At 42.5% G+C, this 23,227-nt stretch overlaps 1 protein-coding gene across 3 annotated transcripts in view; it reads right to left on the bottom strand.

Annotated features, from left to right (window-relative positions):
• The window catches only part of ATP6V1C1 (ATPase H+ transporting V1 subunit C1), a 163,582-nt gene that overhangs the window by 59,906 nt on the left and 80,449 nt on the right, over positions 1-23,227 (bottom strand). For all 3 annotated transcript variants that reach the window (XM_029591850.1, XM_029591851.1, XM_029591849.1), the window contains one exon: positions 18,107-18,201. In XM_029591850.1, coding sequence (XP_029447710.1) covers positions 18,107-18,201 — 95 coding nt within the window. The remainder of the gene's footprint in view (positions 1-18,106; positions 18,202-23,227) is intronic.

Here is a 23,227-nt window from a genome sequence, read left to right as displayed (position 1 = left end):
ATAAAAATTTACTGCTAGCAACATTTTTACTGGGTGATGAGCCTTCTTGAAAATTCAGACAGTGCTGCTTAACATCCTTTACTTATGGACTTGGCCTTAGAAGCAGTCCTATGCTTTTTCCCTTAAGTCTGTTTATCAGTATTCCACGCCATAAAAGTCAGGACCCGTGTTGACTGCCGTCTGAATCCAATTCCTCTTCAACCCCCACCACTGTCAAAGCAGAGAGCGATATTACAGTTGCATCAAAAGCATCAAGGGAGCACTGTGAGGAGAGGATCACCTTGCTGGTGGCTGAAAAGAATTGGTAAGTACTGCTTTGGGAAATTTTTAAAACTTACAAGTATTGGGGAAAGTAAACTATTAGGGTACAATATTTAGTGTGTTTGTATCTGTATTGAACAGCTAGTCAGAAAGGTAGGCAAAACACAGCAGTTTGTGTGTTTTTATTTCCCAACCTTCCCATTCATCTCGCACCCACCCCTAGCTCATCTCTTAATTTACAGGCAGGTGACACTAAAAAAATAAATTAAAAAATTAATCAGCCTATTAACTTAAATTCAGAAATTCCCCACACCTTATCAAGAGTTTAAACATTCCCTTGTAGGTCACTACCAGATATATAATGTATTCACTAATACGTTTAAAAGGACCCTAATTGTATGCAGTCCCACTCCCATAGCAACCTAAAACTTAAGTAGGACCTGAACAAATTTGAGATGAAGGCAGCAGTCCAGCAGCAAGAGGTGGTCCTCCCAGCCTTTTGTACCGAGTGTCACATGTATGATTTTTTTACCCGCTGGTGAGAAACTGTACATGTGCATGCGATGCAAAGAGTTTATGTCTCTCAGAGAATGAGTCCAATCTCTGGAGGCTAGAGTATCAGAACTGGAGGAGATGAGGCAGACAGAGAGGTATATAGATGAGACCTTCAGAGACATAGTAGCCAAGTCCCAACTCCAGTCTGGCAGCCTTGGTGCTGCCTTGGAGAAAGACGGTCTCATGACCGGACAGCATCAACCTGGTGCAGCAGGAAATGATCCTGTAGCCAGGACCTGCTCTCCAGGTAAAGAAGTATTGTCCTCTTGCACCAAGGATGTGTCTCCCAGGGCTACTGCCCAGGAGGGAAGGGTTAGGTTGGCCGTCATAGTTGGTGATTCAGTTATTAGAAATGTAGACAGCTGGGTGGCTGGTGGGCGTGAGAATTGCCTGGTAACATGCCAGACTGATGTAAAGGTGGCAGACCTCACACATCACCTAGATAGGATTTTAGACCGTGCTGGGGAGAAGCAGTCTGTCATGGTACATGTGGGCACCAACGACATAGGAAAAATGTGAGAGGGGAGGTTCTGGAAGCCAAATTTAGGCTCTTAGGTAGAAAGTTGAAATCCAGAACCTCCAAGGTAGCATTCTCTGAAATGCTCCCTGTTCCATGCATAGGTCCTCAGAGGCAGGCAGAGCTCCGGAGCCTCAGAGTAGTTAAATCACAAGCGGATTGTGATAAATTGCAGGACCACCTTGCAAGACTGGAAGATTGGGCTTCCAAATGGCAGATGAAATTTAATGTGGACAAGTGCAAAGTGATGCATATAGGGAAAAATAACCCTTGCTGTAGTTACACAATGTTAGGTTCTATCTTAGGAGTTACCACCCAGGAAAGAGATCATGGTGGATAACACATTTATTTATTTATTTGATGAGTTTTATATACCATTATTCAGCAGAGCCATCATAACTGTTTACAGAGTGAACAATTTTTATTGACTCAGTGTACTGAAGCGGTCAAAAAAAGAACAAACCAGAATGTTAGGAATTATTAGGAAGGGAATGGCAAATAAAACTGTGGATGTCATTATGCCTCTGTATCGCTCCATGGTGAGACCACACCTTGAATACTGTGTGCAATTCTGGTCACCACATTTCAAAAAAGATATAGTTGCACTGGAGAAAGTGCAGAGAAGGACATCCAAATAAGGGGAATGGAATGGCTCCCCTATGAGGAAAGGATAAAGAGGTTAGGGCTGTTCAGCTTGGAAAAGAGACGGCTGAGGGGGGATATGAGAGTTCTACAAAATCGTGAGAGGACTTGAACAGGTTAATGTAAATCTGTTATTTACTCTCTCAGATAATACAAGGACTAGGAAGCACTCCGCGAAGTTAGAAATTAGCTCATTTGAAACAAATCGAAAAAAATTAATTTTTCACTCAATGGTCTGGAATTCATTGCCAGAAGATGTAGTTAAAGCATCTAGTGTAGCTGGGTTTAAAAAAAGGGTTGGATAAGCTCCTGGAGGAAAGTCCATAAACTGCTATTAATCAATAAATAATAGTAGCTTGGGATCTATTTGATGTCTGGCTACTTTCCAGGTACTTGTGACTTGGATTGGCCACTGTTGGATACATATCTTATGTAATGTTCTTATGACCTGTACAAGGGCATTACCACCTCTTTTTTTTCTTACTGGTTAATCTTCTCTCAATGCATCCCAGCATTCCTCTGTCTTTAACTATCGCCTTGTCACATTGCTTCGCCATCTTCAGATCTCCAGACACTAACCCCAAAATCCTTCTCTTGGTCCGTGCACATCAGTCTTTTGGATTACCGCATCCCAGATGCATGATTCTACACTTCTTGGCACTGAATCCCAGCTGCCACTCTTCAAGCTTCCTTAAATCACTTTTCATTCTCTCTACTCTACTCCTTCAGGCATGTCCACTCTGTTGCAGATCTTAGTATCATCCGCAAATAGACAAATATTACCTTCTATCCCTTCCGCAATGTTGATCACAAAAATATTTAATAGAGCCAGTCTCAAAACTGATCCTTGTGGCACGCTACTTAACACCATTCTCTCTTCAGAGCTGATTCATTTACCATTACACACTGACTCCTATCAGTCAACCAGTTTGTAATCCACGCCACCACCTTGGCACCTACTCCTAAGCTTCTCATTTTATTCACAAGCCTCCTATGCAGGACCATATCAAAAGCTTTGCTGAAATACAAGTAAATTACTTCGAGCAAGCTTCCTCGAGCCAATTCTCTAGTCATCCAATCAAAAAAAAAAATTCAGAATGTCTGTCAGGACTTTCCCCTGGTGAATCCATGCTGTCTCAGGTCCAGCAAGTCATTGAATTGTAGATAGTTCACTATCCTTTCTTTCAGCAGAGTCTCCATTAATTTTCCCATCACAGAGGTGAGGCTAACCAGCCTGCAGTCTCCAGCTTCCTCTCTGCTCCCACTCTTGTGAAGCAGAACCACATCCACACTTCTCCAATCTCGTGGCACCACTCCCATTTCCAGGGATCTATTGAACAGGTCTTTCAGCAGAGACTCTGCTAGGATACCTCTTAGCTCCCGTACTATCCTGGGATGTACCTCATTCTGCCCCATGGCCTTTACTGCTTTTAGTTTTCCTAGCTCTTCCCATACATTTTCTTCTGTAAAAGAAGTTGTGTATACCCCATTTCCATCTACAGTCTTTTCAACCAGCAATGGTCCTTCACCAAGGTCTTCTTTAGTGAACACCAAACTGAAGTATTTGTTTAAATGTTTTCTGCCATTTCTTCTTCTGTTTCTACACATTGCTCCCTGTCACCTTTCAATTTCACTATACCACGTCGGGTCTTCCTTTTTTCTCTGATATATCTGAAAAATGTTTTGTCATCTCTCTCTACCTCTTTGGCAATCCTTTCTTCTACTTGACCTTTTGTTCTTCTGATTTCTTCCTTAGTCTCCCCTCAGTTTCACCAGATAATCTTCCCAGTGTTTCTCTTTGGGATCTTTTATACTTCCTGAATGCTGTTCTTTTCAATCTTAATTTTTTCTGCCACCTCCCTTTGAGAACCAAATTGGTTTCTTTTTCCTTGTACTTTTGTTTACTTTTCTCAAAAATAGATTTGTTGCTTTTGCAATAGCAACTTTTAATTAGGCCCACTGTTCCACCTTGCCCCTTATCGCCCAGTCTTTTAGCTCGTCCTTCAGGAACATTCCCATTTTGTATTTTTGAAATTCAAAACTCGGGTCTTCATGTGACCTTTCTGTATCTTGTTTGCGATATCAAGCCATACTGTCCGATGATCATTGGTGCTCAGGTGGACACCAGTCCAGACATTAGACACAGTATCCCCATTACTGAGCACTAGGTCGAGTATCACACCCTCCCTCATGGGTTCCATTATCATTGAAGTTCCATGCCCTTGAAGGGCATCCACTATCTCTCTACTTGCAGATTTCACAGAAGGGATACTCCAAGCTACATCCGGCAGATAATCTCCAACAATGAACATTTCTCCCATCTTTCCCACTTTTTGGATGTCTTTCACCATATCTAGATACAAATCTTCAGCCTGGTTTGGAGGCCTATAGACCACGCCAGTGTAAATGAAAGAACCATAGACTATTTTTAGGATAGTCCATAATGCTTGTTCCCTACCCCACGTCCCTTGCATTTTGGTTGCATTGATATGATTTTTGACAAAGTGCTACTCCTCCACCTTTTCTGTCCTCTCTGTCCTTCCTAAACATGTTAATATAAAAAAACCCCCAAAAAATGAGCACATGATTAGGACTCCAATAGAATGTGCTAATTCCCTACTTCCTTTTTTCCTCTTAGCTACTATTGTGTATCTCTCACCTCTACTTTTGCTAATTGTCTCCTATGTTTTATTACCCATTTATTTTGGGGTTTTATTCCTTCAGAATTTATATACCGTTTACTTGTTTTTGCTTGTAGAGAAAAGCAAATTGTCTCTCCCCCTCTTTGCTTTGTTAAAATGATATAAGAAGAGAAACCCACGGATCTTAAGATGACACAGAGGTACAATTGCAGAAAAAAAGCTTTTACATTCTGGGATGGAAAGGAAAAACCTAAACCATGAAGTACATTATCTAAAGATTAACCCTTTTGCTATGTAAGGATGACTGCAGGGTCTAATCAAGTAAAACATAATATAGCTTTTGTATCAATCCATGTATTGTGTGCAGTTCTGGTCACCCTGTTGCGGTTTGTGTCATTCTGTGACAATTATTTTGCATGTAATACAAGAGATATGGTCCTAGGTCTAATTCTACAGGCTGAAGAAAACTCATGTTAATTTCTGTGACCTGAAATGGCGTACAAAAAAAAAATGCTGATGCAAGTGAAAAAAGCCAAAATAAACATATTTGCTCAAACTGCTAAGAACTATCTATAGCTCCTGTGTTTGGCAGAGATTGCAAGGCCACACTCCTGCTTTCCTCTGGTTTTACCAACACATGCCCTGGGTGGAAAGTTACAGTGATTCTGTCCAGAGGGCATGCGACATGACCCATGATTGACAAACATAACATCATCCTGATTGTTGGAGACATGCTGCCAAAGAGATGTAAGACTTAAAGCAAGACAGAGAAATATCAGAATAGCCACCACCATGGTGGCAGATTGATCACCTGACCTCTTCACCCATCTGATTTACAAGCAGCAGTTTGGACAACTGCCAGTAAGACCTAACATATTGCTTGCAAGAATAATGAATAGCAGAACATTGCTTTCTGTTTACATATTCTCTCTCTAAAGATCACTATAATTTTTAGTATATATAGTCCTTGTAATAAAATATTCGTTTATTTAGATGTCTGTCTAGTCTCCAAGAATTATTTGGTTTCATTTGCAAGTCTGATTGCATATTTTGGTATTACTATAACCCAGATCTATAGATTAGGCAGTTACACAAAATAATATGTAACAGCCTAATCTAAAAAAAAAATAGTGGAACAAGAAAGTAGAGGAGGGCTACAAAAATGATAAAGGAAATGGAACAGCTCATTTATGTTGAGAAGCTAGGCAGGTTAGGTCTCTTCAGCTTGGAAAAGAGACAGCTGAGAGGGGCAATGATAGAAGTTTATAAAATCATGAGTTGGGTGGAACAGGTAATTAAAGAATGATTATTAACCCTTTACATTAATACTAAAATAAAAGGACACACCATGAAACTAACAACCAGTAGATGTCAAGCAAATCGTAGAAAGTATTTTTTTAATGCAGTGCACAAACTGTGGAATCTGTTGCCAGATGATATCAAGGTGATTAGTACAGCAGGATTTAAGTTTGGATAAGTTCCTGGAGGAGAAAAGTGCATTAAACATCATTAGTTAGGTAGACCAAAGAAAGCCATTAGTATCCCAGGGAGTTAGATGGATGTTAAGTATGGCTGATTCATCCTGCTGTGAACAAAGAACCCTGTTTAAAGGTAACCAAAAACGTACTTTCTCCATTGACAAACAAACATGAATCAGCCATAACATGTGGGGCATTCCAAACCGAGGGTTGGCTTGTGGAGCAATTGCTTATTTATTTATTTAAATTCTTTTTTATACCGAAGTTCATGGCACAAGTCATATCGCATCGGTTTACATCAAACGAAAGGTTTACATCGAACGAGGTATAGATAGATTATCAGACCGACAGCCCAACCCCACCAAATGTCGAGAAGACTACAGGATTAAGAGGCTGGACAGAATTGCTTGTCCACAGTTTCTGTCTCTTCATGATGTTGTCTAGACAATAGTGGGATATAAAGGTGTCAACTGATGACCAAGTAGCAGCTTTGCATATATCTTCAATGGAAGTGGTCCTGAGATGAGACAGTGAAGTTACCATGGCTCTCACTTTCCAAGTCTGTAATCTGTAAATCAGCCAACACATAACAGTGCACTATATAGTTCAATAGTCAATTACAGTTTGTTTGGCAACTGCTCTTCTCAATTGAATGAGATCAAATTATATGAATAGCTGAGAAGCTTGATGATGAGGTGGAGTCCTCCTTAGATATGCCACAGCTCTCTTACAATGCAAAGAATGAAGACCCCATTCTCTCCTTTGTGCACATGTGGTCTTGGAAAGAAAGTTAGCAGCACAATAGCTTGGTGGATGTAGAAAGCAGACAACTTTCAGAAGGAATGTAGCAGGCGTACAGAGCTCCATGCTGTTGTGGAAAAATTGCAGGGATGGTGAATATGAAACCAGAACCTGTAATTCACTCACTTTTTATGTCAAAGAGATGGCATGAAGAAACACTCTCCAAGTAGGAACATTCAAGTCAACCAATTTGAGAGGTTCGAAGGGAGGATTTATGATTAGGACTATGTTAAGGGCCCAAGGCACCAGATACTTACTTAAAATAGCACAGACCTTCTATGAACTTTGATACTAAAAGTTGAAGACAGATCAGAGACCCTTCCAACTGCTGGTGGTGCACTGCATTGGTGCTGAGTTGAAACTTGACTGAAGATGTGCAGAGGCCTGAGGGAAAATAAGCACTAAAGCAAGTCCCTTGGGACTCAGGAGAAGGATTCAGATGGCTGGGCTCACATCATGTGAAGAAGCTATTTCTATAGTTTCAATTGCATCTTTTGATTGAAAGCTTTCTAGCCAATGACAGCATATTTTCTACCTCTTTGGGAAGGAGAAAGAAGGAGACTACTATGCATTCAACATCAATGCTATGAGGGCCAACGATGGTAGATTCACATAGCAGAGCCTGCCACTTTCCTTTATGATGAAAATCAAAGACATCCCCAAAGGAATCAGAGTCAGATTGGACAGACAGATGAGATATGGATATCACACTTGTCATGGCCAGACTATGAGTATTACCCTCACCTTGTCCTGAAGGACTTTCTGGACAGTTCTACCAGTAAAAGGGATTGAAGGATAAACAAATTATAGATGCTTCAATCTAGCACAAAAGCATCAGGCTCTAATCTGTAGTTGTCCTGATGCATGTAGCAGAAATCTTTTACCTTCCTGTTGACTTCCAAGGTGAACAGATCAATCACTGGCATTCTCAAACGACTGAACAAGTTGTTTGCAACTTAATCCAAAGACCACTCATGCAGTTGCAAAACTCTGCTGAGACAATCCAAAGTATTCTGGACTCCTGGAAAGTAGATAAACTGGAGAGGTTTGTTGCTCTTGACTAGATCGAACGGCATCTTGCAGAGGGCATACGAGCCCATTTCTCATTGTTTACATAAAACATGGCCACCTGGCTGTCTGTCTGAATCAAGATTCTTTTATTTGAGAGCAGATAGAAGAAAGTCCTCAGAGTATAACGGATGTCTCTTCTCCAGAAATGGAGAAAGTACTTACCTGATAATTTTGTGTTCCCTAGTGTAGACAGATGGGCTCCAGACCAGTGGGTTTATGCTCCCCTGCCAGGAGATGGAGACAGAGCAAGTTGACATCACAGAATATATAGCCTTGCAGTGACCCCAGCCTGTCCGTATTCTCTTCAAAGGCAACTGTGGACAGACTATCAAAAAACTTGATTAAAAACAGGTAACCAGAACTGTATTCAACTAACCATAAACACTGAACTCATGTAACATTCTATTTAATATTAATCCCTTCTGACCCAGAACCACACAGGACAACTATTGACACACTCATGCGGCAGCCAAGGGCGGGAAGCTGAATCCATCTGTCTACACTAAGGAAAACAAAATTATCTGGTAAGTAGTTTCTCCATTTCCTAGCATGTAGACAGATGGACTCAGGACCAGTGGAATTACCAAAGCTATTCCCAAACAGGGTGGGAAGCTGCCCGCGGTCCAGTCAACACCGCAAGTGCAAAGGCTGCATCCTCCCGGGCCTGCACATCCAGAAGATAAAACCTGCAAAAAGTGTATAAGGAGGACCGCGTTGCAGCTTGGCAGATATCGACGGGAAATAAACTGACCTCCGCCCATGATATTGCCTGAGCCCTAGAGGAATGAGCCCTAACCTGAGTAGGCAACAGCTTTCCAGCCTCCATATACGTGGCAGTGACTACCACCTCAATCCGCGAAGCCAGAGCACCCTGCTTACTCCTGCCATGGTGAACCATTCAGGCGATCCATCTTTTGAAAAGGTTCAGAAACTTCCAGATACCGCATGACAAGATGCTTGACATCCAAGGAGTGCAAGAGACTATACTCCTCCACATCCCTGACCTTATCCAGGGATGGTAAGGAAATGGACTGATTCAAATGAAAGTCCAAGACTACCTTGGGCAAGAAGGATGGAACAGTAAGCAGCTGTAATGCCCCCAGAGTCGCCCTAAGGAACGGTTCCCAGCAAGACAAAGCCTGCAGCTCAGAAATTCAACACATTGAACATATAGCCACCAAGAACACAGTCTTCAAGGTCAACAACCTCAAGGAAAGGCTACACATTCACCAAGCCTCTGAAACAGGCAAGAGCCGCAACTTGCACCTTCAAGGAATTAAAGGCAAATCCTTTATTTCAACCCATCCTGCAAAAATTCAAGAAAGAGAGGTATCTTAACTGAATGAGGAAGTACACCCCGCTCCTCAAACCAGGCCTCAAAAACTCTCCAAACCTGCACATAAGCCAAGGAAGTGGAGTACGGTGACAATCACCGCAGAGGAATAACCATTCTTTAAGAGACAAGCCCTCTCAAAGGCCAAACCATAAGACAGAACCAAGTCAGATTCTCGTGAAGAACTGGCCCCTGTTGTAACAGATTCATGTGCAGCAGAAGGCGAAGTGAAGCCTCTACCAGTCATCTTCACAAATCTGCATACCACGGACGCCTGGGCCAGTCCGCTGCCACCAGTACTAGCAACCTGTGGCCTTCAATCTTGCAAATTGCCTAGCAAGGACCACAGAGGAACGACATACAGCAATCTGTCTTCTGGCTAGACTTGTATGAGAGCATCTATTCCCAGGGACCACGGATCTCTCCTACGACTGAAGAATTGAGGAACCTTTGCATTTCGAGAAGGCACCAGCAGGTCTACGAATGGAAGGCTCCAGCAATCCACAATAAGCTGAAACGCCTCAGTTGACAATACCCACTCTCCTGGGTCCAGACTCTCCCTGCTGAGAAAGTCCGCTTTTACGTTGTCTTTTCCTGCAATTTGAGAGGCCAAGATGACCTTCTACCCATTCCATAAAGTTGGTCTATTTCCAGCGACACTTGTTGGCTCTTTGTTCCTTCCTGGCAATTGATATAGGCCACCATCGTCACGTTGTCAGACATTACACGAACAGCTTGATCCCGCAGTCCTTGGCTGAACTGCAAGCATGCCAGCTGTACTGCTCGGACCTCCAGGCAATTAATGTTCCAGTGGGACCCTTCCGCATTCCAAACACCCTTGGGCCGTTAACTCCAGACAATGAGCCCCCCAACCATGGAGACTCAAATCTGTTGTGAGTACCAACCAGTTCAGAGAGGACAAGGTAGCTCCCTTTCTCAGATGATCCTCCTGCAACCACCATTGAAAGTGGGAGCAGACTTCCATCGACAAGTGGAGCTGAACCACATAGTCCTGAGAGTGCAGATTCCAACAAAGATAGGCCTAAGAGAGCACTTAAGAGGATGCATATGCATACTTGCCGATGGCACCACTTCCAGGATAGCTGCCATCAAAGCCGAGCACCTGTAGATAGGACCACACCATTGAGCGTAAGGTGTTTGTCAAATGACGCACTTGAAACATCAATTTCTGGATCCAAACTTCCAGTAGGAAAACTCTGTCCTATCCCATATTGAACCGGACCCCCAGATATTCCAACGACTTGGATGGCTGAAGATTGCGCTTGGTCAGGTTCACCCCCCAACTGAGCTCCTGCAATAAGGAGATCACCTTGTGTGTCACCAGGTGGCTCTCTTTCCAAGACTTGGCCAGAATCAGCCAGTGGTCTAAATACGGGTGCACCAGGATTCCTTCTTTTCGCAAGGCTGTTGCTAAAACCACCATAATCTTGGAAAATGTTCTGGGAATGGTGGCTACACCAAAAGGCAGTGCTTGAAACTAATAATGGCGCCTCAACACCGCAAAGCATAAAAAGCGTTGGTGTTCCAATTTGATGGGAATATGAAGGTAAGCCTCTGACAGATCCAAAGAGGTCAGAAATTCCCCGAACTGCACCTCCATTATCACAGAGCGTAAGGTTTCCATGCAAAAATGAGTCACATTCAAATGATGGTTGACCCTCTTGAGATTCAGAATGGGACGACAGGAGCCCTCCTTCTTGGGCATGATAAAATAAATGGAATATCGCCCCATACTTTGAGACGTAGGCACCGGAACCACAGCCCTCAGTCTGAGAAGCCTTTGAAGCATAAACTCCACTGCCTGCTATTTCTGCAGGGAGTGGCAAGGGGACACCATAAACACATCCCAAGGAATACCGCGAAATTCCAGTGCATATCCTTCTCTTATCACCTCTAGGATCCACCAGTCCGACATAATCTCAATCCACCTCCGATAAAAGAGAGAGAGTGTCGTCTCCTTATTTCCTGTTTTGGAAGGTGGGTCAGCAAGCCTTCACTGGAAGGCTCAGGAAGGTCAGTAACCTGAGCTTGCTCCTCTCTTAGGCCTTCAGAGACGAAAGGAGCAAGACCTACTGAAAGGCCGAGTCTGCTGAAAGGCAATCCCTCTATAGGGACGAAAATGCTTGGAATCCCGGAGACAACCCCTCATACCAAAGGGGTGCTGTAATTGCTTCTTATCCTCCAGCAACCGAGGATCCGGAGACTTGCCCCACTTACTAGCCAGTTTCTCCAACTCGCTCCCAAACAAGAGCGAGCCTTTAAAAGGCATCTTGGTAAGTTTGGCTTTGTAGGCTGCTTCTGCTGACCAATTTCACAACCAGAGTTGACCCCTGACCGCTATCACTGAAACCACTCCTCTGGCCGAGGTCCGGACCAAATCACAGCCTGCGTCTGCTGAAAAGGTGGCAGCAGCTTCCATAACCGCTCTGGAATTTCCTCCAGACTCATCAAGCTCCTGAGAGAGAAGCAGACAAGATCTCGCCACTAGGGCGCAACAGGAGGCAATCTGTAAATTCATCGCCACTGCCTCAAAGGCTTGCTTAAGAATAGCTTCAATCCTTCTTTCATGTACATCCTTTAAGACTGCTTCTCCCTCTACGGGGATAGTTGTCCGCCTAAAAACGGCACAAAACAGAGCATCCACTTTAGGAAAATGCAAACACTCTCTCACAGCCAGATCCAGGGGGGTACAGGCCTTCCAAAGTCTGACCCCTTTTAAAATTTGCCTCTGGGGCATCACATTCCAGATCAATCAATCAATTCCTGAATGACAGCCATCACAGGGAAAAAAAACACAACTGGCATTATGTACAGAAACCAAAATGGGATTCTTCCTCGGCTCTGACATAGCATCCGGACCAGGGAACCCAGCTGTTTCAAGGTCTGGGAAATCAGGGCCGGAAATTCATTTCTATGAAAGAACCGCAACATGGTTTGATAGGGTTCCAGCACTGGAGGAATTTCCCCATCTTCCAGGGAATCAGGATCAACCTCATCAGTGCCATCCGGATTCCTGTCTGAAACACCTGCAGGGAGCCAAGGCAAGCCCCATCGCTTAAGCATAGGACTAGAAGAGGGTCCGACCGGACAGAAATGGGGGATGTGGAGGACTGTGCCTGAAGAAAGACTTGTAAGCCTTGAAAATATTCCACCCAAGAAAAAGCAACCGGGTCCAAGCCAAGCCCAGAAGGAATTGGCGCTGTTCCCACAGAACTGCCCTTGCCAGCAGAGGAGCCAGTCAAGGGAGAACCAAGATCTGTTGTCTTCCCCCTCCCCCAAAGCCGTGACCAACCCATCATGAGAATTGGAAGAATTAACTAGAGATCACATTCTCTCAGTCCAAGCAGCATTGGTGTGTTCCCCTCACTCTTTGGTAGAAGCATCAGTAAATAGGATCACTTGATGATCCTGGACATGTACCAAGAAACACACCTTTAGAACTTCCGAGTTCATCCAACAGTGGAGGAACATTCACATCTCAGGAGTAAGAGAGATCTGATAGGAGGGCTTACTGAAGACCCACATGTGCAGACCAGTAAGAGGATGAAACCAGGTGCACTTCACCTGCTTCGACAGAATGATACACTAGATGAACTACCCCAAAACCTGGGGAGGCCTGGACACTATAATTCAAATCAATCTTTTGGGCTCCTGGAAGACAGAACCTGCACCATCATCATGTATAGATCCTTGAGGAAGCTATGTACTGGGATGGAAAAATTGCACCAAATCAAAGACATCTATTCTTGGGTCTTGTTCCTTTCCAACATAGATGGATGTCTTCATTACCTTATCCAGAAAGCAAGAGTAGCTAAGATCCTCTGGAGGAGATGTTGGAGGCAAGTCTGGCAGAGGACCTAACAGTCCCACAGAATCCTCCCAATCTGACCACTGAAGGACACATAGCCAGGGCCCTGAAGATAACAAGAGAGACCAAGAAGGGGATCTCTGTTGATCTGAGGGGATAAACAACTGGTAGGCATTCCAAATGAGCAGATCCCACTTCCTCTCCTTCTGATCCATGAAGGGTCTCTCCTGAGGAGGCAAATCAACTACCTCCAGACAAGGACCTACCCCTACTGCCAAAAGTCCCGAGGCGAGGAACAAGCCTCTCACGGACTCATTGCAATTTATCACTGTAATACAAATAAAGGATTCCCTTCATTATTGGCGACTCATCTTATTTCACTACTGTCATTTCTTGGCTATACAAGATTGTCTCTGCTTTGTTCTTCTTGGGATTTACTCAACCCCTGGCCTGTAGCAAATCTAGAAGCCTGTGCCATTGGGGGGGGGGGGGTGAGGGGAAAGAAGGAGTATTTCCTCACTTGTGGGAGAGGAAGGAAGTCCAATCCCGCCTCAGCTTCTTATGGCACCAAGAATTTGAAAATGCCTTGCTCCAGGAGGAGGAGCGACTTTACTGCCCACTCGCATGCCAAGGTTTCAGGGTATTACTAGACTATGCCTTCTGCAGGGCCTTTATCATCTAGGCACAGAACTGCTATGCCCGTGGAAACATCCGTCCAGAACAGAGACAGTTGAGAGCATCATGATCCAGTTCCGGTCAGCAATACCAAGTACAATGGGTGTCAGTGATGGACATGTGATGCAAACACCCACAGGTCTTAAATCTGAGGGTGTTGATTTTTTTTTTTTTTTTTATAATTCTATTGAGGTGCTGCCAAGGCAGAAATGAGAGAAAAAAAATTGGTAAAATATGAATTCAATGCAAAAACAAGACAAAAAACAACAAAGCTAAATTTTTTGAGAGAGAGACTGGGAAATACATCAGTGAGGTAAGCTCAGATGAAGAAAGACTGAAAGAGAATGAGGAACATGTGCATGTTCAGCAAGATATCACCTATGTATTATGGCAGATGCATGCCTGCTTGTTGACAGAGAACAATGTGCGCCAACTGTTCAAACAAACACCTTTCACAGCATTTTATATGAAAAAATATGCAGAGATTTAGATTTAGACCACCCTCAGGCCACAATCAGACATTGTAGATTACTTGGGTCTATTGACAGCTAACAATTAAAGCTCAATCAAGAGGACAAAATTGCTCAGAGGCTCATTCCATAGTCTTACAAAACAAGTTCTGTTAAGGAGAGCTGGAAAAGAATTTATAATGGCTGTGGGAATAAGTCCATCTAACTCCTTGCTGCTCAGATTTTTTTAGTAGTTCAAAATGCAAAGGACTAAAGGAAAAAATCCTTACCTTATTTAAAAAGCAAACCATCTCTAACACACATTTGTCCCAAATTGGGGTTTGTTTGTTTTTTTGGTAACTGAGGTTCAGAACTTGAGAACCAAGATTTCAATACAAGAATAGAAGCATAGTCATGGTATCTTTAAAAAAAAAATGCTTATGCCATTTTGAATAGAAGGGTTATCGGTTTATACTTGGAGGAAAACACTGCTCTAGCTATGCTGAAAGTATCTTTGAGTTGAACTAATAAGAAAGGGGAGTCTGGGATGGCACAGAAGTAGAAAATAATGGCTCTTCAACTTAAGAAATATTATCAGCAATAGCACCACAGACTATGGGTGATCTGCATGATCCTGACCATTCCAGTACTAACTAGGTACACAGAAAACAAAAGATTAAGTCTGTAGCAAGGAGTTCAAAGTTTTATATGGCCTTTAAGAGCCTCTAGAATTTCTTTTTTACCCAGTTACTCTTTATTGGAAATAATTATTACAAGTAATCTTAGAAAGAATGAGTTACATATTCTTTGGTCTTAAAACAAGTATTTTCTGGCTTAACATCTAGATTTTACCAGTATTTGAGGTCTAGGATTACACTCGCTGGAACACTGAGAAGACACTTATTACCTCTAGGGGTCTTCCAGAAGGGGCAAAAAGTCCTCAAAGAGTTTTTAGTATTCTAGCTGGCATTTTAAAGCTGAAACTGATCAAAAGAGACACATTCTCGGACTTTAGCAACTTGGCATGTCAAATTTCCTCCAAACATGTAGCAAAACTCTACAATAAGTTGCTGTACCTTATTAATCTGGTGTCATCTTTCAACTGAGTACCATATCTAAATACAAAGCATCTACAGCAAGCAATTGAATAGAAAATTCTAGTTATCTTTTGACATCCATGCAGTCAGACAAAGATTGAAGGTTGAGATGAAGATTCCCATTATACAGAGTGATCAGGGCTGGGAATATTATCAATTTTATTGGCTGCTGAGTAGCTATGCTTTGAAGCCATAGAAACCAAATTTGACTTTTGAGTTGTCTGGGCTATAAGTGGAATCAAAGGGAACACAAAAAGAAGCCCTTGATTTCATGGGAGTGAAAAAACATCTGTTGCTAAACTGTTCCTTGCTGGTGTCCTGGAGCAGTAGATGGGAACTTTGTTGTTCAATGGCATTGCAAAGAGATCTGAAAAAAAAGCTGAAATACTTCCCATGCTATCTAATGGTTCAATGACTATTTGTGTGGCAGCAGTTAGTGACAGAGTTCTGTTATATGGATTATGGTCCCCGGGAGATAGAAATTAAATGCATCTTCTGGGAAACCGTCCATTTTCATATTTCGTAGGCTTCCTGACAAAGACTGAAAGAGTTGGATCCCCCTTGTTAGTTAATTTAGAACATTGCTAATTCGTTGTCGGCTGGATCAAAATCACTTTTTCATACTTTTAGGTCATTGAAGACTGCCCTCAACTCTAGATTTCCATAAAGCAAAAATTCCTGTGGAGATCAAGTTCCTTAATAACAAAAAGTTGTTCATATGAGCTCCCGATTCTTGGATGGAGCCATTTGAGATTACTCGGGTAGATTTTCAAAGGGATACGTGCGTATCCCCCGAAAACCTACCCCAAACCCCCCCTGCGCGTGCCGAGCCTATTTTGCATAGGCTCGGGCGCACGCAAGCCCCGGGATGCGCGCAAGTCTCGGGGCTTGCATGAAGGGGCGTATCGGGGGGCGTGCCCGGAGTGACGCGGCTTTTTGGGGGCATGTCGCGTGTGACGTGACGTTTAGGCGCCGCGGGCGTGGTTTCGGCCCGGGGGCATTCCGTGGGCATGGCTGCGGCCTCCAGACCAGCCCCTGGGACTGGAACATGGAGCGGGGCAGCCGGCTGGCACACGCAAAGTTACGCCTGCTTCCAGCAGGCGTAACTTTGCCAACAAAAGTAGGGGCGGGAGGGGTTAGAGGTAGGGGAAGGGAAGGGAAGGTGCAGGGGGGGTGGAAGGAACGGAGGCAGGCTGCCGATTTTGGGCAGCCTTGCACGCGCCGACCCCGGATTTTAGCGGCTACGCGCATATCTATTAAAATCCCGCGTACTCTTGTTCGCGCCTGGTGCACGAACAAAAGTACGCGCTCGCGCTAATTTATAAAATCCGGCCCACTGTATTTTGAAATTGAGGTTGGTGAAATAACTGACCCTTCAATAGATTTGCAAGAGGTTGTAGATGCTGGTTCCATTAAAACTACGTGCCATTGAACCTGTCTTATGTTGAGATGTATAAAATGTATAACATGGACAGTTAGCACCATGTGACCCAACATCTTCATACAGAAACAGGTAAATGCCAGCTTGTTATGAAAAAGTTAAGATTATCTTGATTGGTTCATGTACTCTAAGGGAGAAACACTTTCCCTTATGTGGTTCCCAGGCAGGCTCCTATGAAATCTAATATACAAAATTGGATTTTGGCAAACTGGTGATGAATCCTAGATGTTCATTATATACAGCATGGAGCAATGAGCTTCTTTAAAGGGTAAAGCTAGATATAAGCCAGTCATCTAAATAAGGAAAATAAAAAAATAAAAAACTGCTCTTTTTAAAATGAGTTGCAACCACTGCGAAGCATTTTGTGAAAACACTGGGTGCCACAGAAGACTGAAAGAATGAATACAATATTTATAAAGATCACTGGCTATTATGAGCTTTGTAAATGGGGATGTGGGTGGTTAACCACCTCAATCACAAAGAGGTCTACAATCAGTGATCTCCAAACAAGGGAGGATGGTTCCTAAACAGTTCATCCTGAATATCTCTTACTTCAGGTGTTCACTGAGGTATCTGAGGTCTAAGATGGGACAGAGACCAGCTGTTTTCTTTGGCGTGAAGTACTGTATTTGGAGTAGAATCCTATGTTCCTTTGTGGTTTTAGGGTTTGGCACAGGTTATATTTTATTGGCCCCATTGTCTGTAAATTCTATCTTTAACTTTATCTGCTTGGGAACATTTAATGTACTGCATTTTATATGTGACTGAAATACATTCTGAGATGCATACATACATATGAAATAATTAATACCAGACAAAATATTATAAGAACTGTCTGTCTCCTACATAGATGCAATAAAACTAGAGATAAGGAGGAACAGAGAGGGAGTTGAATCCAAAGTCTATATGAATTAATCAGTCTAGCTTAGCCTATTTCCCATAAGGAAGAGAAAATACCCATTAATTTTCAACTAGTGGACATAAAATTAAGAATTTGAGGCGAGGGAACACAGGAGTAAATGAACTGCAGGTGTAGGAGACAATTCACTAGATTACTTAAGATACTAGCTAAAAATGTATAAAGTTATGTAATTGCTTTGCATCAATTTGTCCTCCTTTGTTCCAAAATCATTTGGAAAGGGCAAAACATAAGTGGAAACATTAATAAAATAAAAATGCGAGTAAATGAAGCACTTTTTTCCCTTTTTTCTGTATCACCATGGTATGCTATATCTAAAATAAGAAATGTATCACCACAAACATGTCCATACTCAAAACAGTGTTTAATGTCTTGAGTTTGCGCAAAGAATCTTACCTTTGTAATTATTTCTGAAATATTTTTCAAGGATTGCTTGATTGGATACTTTGCCATATCCCACTGGAACCGTGTTATGTAAGTGACCAAATCAACTAAAAACAAAAAAAAAAGTGTTACATTACTTAATACAAAAATGGATTCCAGATTCTCCATGCTTCTCATAAACCAAGTATAGGAAAGAAGAGATGGATCAAAGCTTTCACATCATGGGGCAGCTTTTAATACCTACGCACGCGCAACCCAGCGCGCACAAATCTACACCCAATTTTATAACATGTGCGCGCAGCCACGCGCATGTTATAAAATCTGGGGTCGGCGGGCGCAAGGTGCACATTTGTGCACCTTGCGCATGCCGAGCCCTAGGGGAGCCCCAATGACTTTCCCTGTTCCCTATGAGGAATCAGAGCGACCTCGGAGGGAACTTTTCTTCCGACCCCACCCCCCTGCCACCTTTCCCCCTCCCCTTCCCCTACCTAACCCGCCCCCCAGCCCTACCTAAACCCTTCCCAACTTTTGTTTTGCAAGTTGCACCTGCCTCTGGGCAGGCGTAGGTTGCACAAGCTGGCCAAGTGCCGGCTGCGCGATCCCCCGGCCTACAGAGGCCTCTGGCCACACCCCGGACCACCTCGCCCCTTTTTTCAAGCCCCAGGACATACGCGCGTCGTGGGGCTTGCATGCGTCGCCTGGCCTATGCAAAATAGGCTCGGCATGTGTAGGGCTTTTAAAATCTGCCCCTATATATTTAAGCAATGAGACATAGATTTGTGCTATTAGATTACTACATCTCTTGCCTCAGTCTAAAGGTGTATTAGAGATCAATAAGCCACATACATTGGTAACTGAATTATACTTACTTAATTCCTCTTCCCAAAGTATCTTATTTTAATTATAACAGTGACTTGCTGTATTTAACAGTTATTCTCTCTTTTACAGTAAGACTATTTTCTCAAATGTGGATATAAGATTCCAAATGTTCTTGTGGCCCATAAGCATAAGAACATAAGAAATTGCCATGCTGAGTCAGACCAAGGGTCCATCAAGCCCAGCATCCTGTTTCCAACAGAGGCCAAGCCAGGCCACAAGAACCTGGCAATTACCCAATCACCAAGAAGATCCCATGCTACTGATGCAATTAATAGCAGTGGCTATTCCCTAAGTAAACTTGATTAATAGCCATTAATGGACTTCTCCTCCAAGAACTTATCCAAACCTTTTTTGAACCCAGTTACACTAACTGCACCAACCACATCCTCTGGCAACAAATTCCAGAGTTTTATTGTGCGTTGAGTGAAAAAGAATGTTCTCCGATTAGTCTTAAATGTGCTACTTGCTAACTTCATGGAGTGCCCCCTAGCCCTTCTATTATTTGAAAGTGTAAATAACTGATTCACATCTACTCGTTCAAGACCTCTCATGATATTAAAGTAACATTGGTAATAACTGGATTCTTTGTAGTCTTTTATTGAATCAGATCAAATAATCTGGAGATTAGTGCATAAACCTTCAAAGACCACAAATTCTTAGAATGTGTTACATTTGAAGAAGGGACCTATGTAGTCTCAAAAGTTCAAGCGTTGCATCATTTTTGGCTTATTTTTACATTGGTTCTCAATCTCACAAAGAATGAAGCTTTCTTCAGAAAATACAACTCCTGGAACTCTGCACTACAGCTGTGACCCACATGACTACTGTACATTGTCATTTGATATTATACTTTAAGCACTTTATTATATGTGGTTTTATTGGAAGTTAAAAAAAACAAACAAAAACAATCCTTATGCCTCTCAATAATAATGCTACTTTGAACCGCCCACGGGAGTAAGAATATTGATGTAACCTTCTGATTTAATATTTGTAATTGTATTTCCTTTAATGCTCCAAATTAGAATCTTGGATCTCTCTTTCTTTATAACTTGGATGTATCATCTGCAGAACCTTAAAAATAATTTTGATAAGATATTCTATAACTATTATTGAGAAATATCTCTGTAATTTTTGTGTAATTTAAGTTTGAAATGTATACTTTAGAAGAAGAAAATAATGGGAGAGAAGTATAAGGTATTATATTAGGGTGGTTGTTGTGATTATATGACCAGTTAATGGCTAGCATTTTTGCTATCCATATAATGTTAAAAATGAATAAATTAAAAAAAAAAAAATCCAAAAACAGACAGATCAGCTGACTGAGCAATGTGAAAGCAATATATATGTATAAAAAATAGAGAATAAAAAACAAAACGTCCTAGAAAACTATATCAGGTTTATATATTCTCAGAGAAAGATGCTATTTTGTGGCTCATTCTAAGCTCCCAAATAACAAAAATTCCTTCCTGAGGTGGAGAAGAGCTACAGAGATAACTCTACCAGCTAAGAGAGCCCCTCTATAGAGGAGAAGAACAAACGCGTCCCTCCTTAGAGAACTGATTTGTTGCAGCAAGGCAAGACTCACATAGAGCAATTTTCAAAAGCTATTTACCCCAGTAAAAGGGCTTCTTGAAGCCTGCCTGCCCCGTATGTGGGTAAAAGTGTGCATTTTGTGCTGCAATGTGCAGAATTTTACCTGTATTTACAAGGAGATGTTCCTGGGCCAGGGTTAGGTCAGAGGAGGCAAACCTACAATGATTTTGGTTGGGAAAAATATCCTTGGAAAAGCAGGTACAAAATCTCTGCAGGTACTTTTTCCATGGGCAACTTTCAAGAGGAAAAGTGTATGCATACTCTTTGCACACTGGTGCAAAATCCATAGATAGAGATCTCCAGACGTTTCACCTGTCCTCCCAATTTTGAAAATTTCTCCCTTAAGAGTATTAAGTATTAAACATAATCTGACACCATATTGAACATAAGAAATTGCCATAATGGGTCAGACCAAGGGTCCATCAAGCCCAGCATCCTGTTTCCAACAGTGACCAATCCAGGCTACAAGTTCCTGGCAATTTTGTTTCAAATTAGTTCAATAAAGTTTTATCAGAAACAACCTCCACTCCTTGCTAAAAAGCCCAGGCCCAAAATAAAAAGTAGGACCTTACACTAAGTACAAATTCATTACAATAAAATGATAAATTTTCCATTTAGACCAGGTTATGTTATAGCCATTCTAGCCTTTTATCATGGCTGGACTGCCTATAATGTGACCAGAGATGGTTCAGGAGATTGCTCTGCAGTATCATACAGTGCTTCTCCCAACCAGTGTGCCCTAACTGCCGGGCAGGAGTGCCATGAAAAAAAGCCAGACAAGGAGGAGTTGAGGCACAGCTGCAGTCTTCATTTTCTTTCCCTCCCGGCCTGCAGGATGTCTTCCTGCCAGCAGGGGACGGGGACAGAGAGCAGGGTTTATCTGTTGCTGCTACTTTCCCCTTCTGCAACTGAAACTGCACAGGCTCCTGTACCTTTGCAAAATCTGATGGCCCTCTACAGGTCCAATTGCAGAGGGAAGCCAGCACAGAAGGAAGAAGTAGCGTCAGGTAAGTGCTGCTCGCCAACTTTACTGGTTCCAGAATACAGGGGAGAGAGAAGGGACAGCTGAATGTGCCAAGGGATGCAGGGGGAGAGGAAAGGGAAGGTTATTATGCCAGGGAATGGGTGGAGAGGAAAGAGTGACGGTGCCAGAGGGTGGAGGAGATGAGTGGAGGAAAAGGGAAAGGGAAGGTGATGATGATGCCAGAGGATGGGAGAGAGAAGGGAAGAGAAGAGAAGAGGTCATGATGATACCTGGAATATGGAGGAGGGAGAAGGAAGGAAGAGAAGATAAAATAATGATAATGAAGGCGATGATGTGCCATGATGAAGTCAACTCTATGCCAGGTATATCAAGACACAAAAAAGGTTTGTAACAAGTGGTATAGTTCACTGAAGGAATGACTACATACAGCATAAGGTGCTAGAGACCCTGAACTTGACACGCTGCAAAATGCTTCCTTGTGACTTACAGTTCAGGGAAATATCTTACCAAATTAATAGCAACTGTATAATACCAATACAAGAAGTAAAAGGAAGGGCTTGAATTCCAAAAACAGAAACACAAGTATAATAAAGGGTCACCATAAAAAGTGATTTACAATTCATATGGTTATTTAGAACCTATGTGGGCTTATCAAATTTCAAGATACAATAAGAAAAAAACATTTTCTCCTGGAAAACAGAAGGAAGTAGGGAAGCCCTAATCTATACAATGCTATACTGATTTATGTTCTTTATAGACACCTAGGCAGGGGAATGTAGTTCCACTTGTTAACAGGGGGAAAAAAAAGCATTCGCTTTGTTAAGGAAGGTGAAGATGGAACTTCTTCACCAGCAATAATTAAGGTAACTCAGATCCACCAATATTTTGAACTGCACTGATGAGCCTGCTTGTGTTTTGCTGTGGAGTAGGCCAGAAGAACTGCCAAAAGGGAGCATCCACAATATATCTGCTAGGCCTCCCTTTTCCCCACACCCTCTTAAACAAATCCCTAATTCCCAGAGCCAAAATGCACACCCATCTTGTTGTCTGCTTAAAAAAAGCTGGTGCAAGCTGCTTGGTCCTACACAAACAGCAAGAAGGGTAGTTGGCAAGCCTGAGAGATAGGGAGGCAGGGAGAAAGAAATCCAGGCACACAGGGGAGAGGCGTGGGGAGAGAAAAAAAAGAGCAGAGAAAGGAGAAATATAGAAACAGAAACATGATGGCAACAAAAGACCCTATGGCCTATCTAGTCTGCCCATACTCCCAAATAATTTAGCTGGGAAATGATGGTGGTCAGGAGGTGGTAGCAGTGATAGGGGCCTGATGATCAGTGGCAGATCAAGCCCTTGGGGAGAGGGGATAGAAAGGAGAAAATATTACTTATCTGAATTTCATTTCCTTTACTTCTACACCCACCCTTCTAGTTCTTTTTCCAGGTATGTTCCCATTTTGACAAAGTCTGTATTTGTGAAATTAAAACTCTGATCTGTGTGTGACTTCTCTGTATCCTATTCGTAATATTGAACCATTCCAACTGATGATCATTGGTGCTCACGTGAGCTTACTCATCTGGACTACTGCAAAGCTATCTACGTAGGACTACTTAAAAAAAAAAAAAAGACAATCATCCATCAAACTAGACACTCCAAAATGGAGCCACCAGAACAACCACTGG

Source organism: Rhinatrema bivittatum, chromosome 2, assembly GCF_901001135.1.
Source record: "Rhinatrema bivittatum chromosome 2, aRhiBiv1.1, whole genome shotgun sequence".
Lineage (NCBI taxonomy): Eukaryota > Metazoa > Chordata > Amphibia > Gymnophiona > Rhinatrematidae > Rhinatrema > Rhinatrema bivittatum.
Note: the sequence above shows the minus strand (reverse complement) of the source record. Positions and strands in the feature narration are given on the sequence as shown.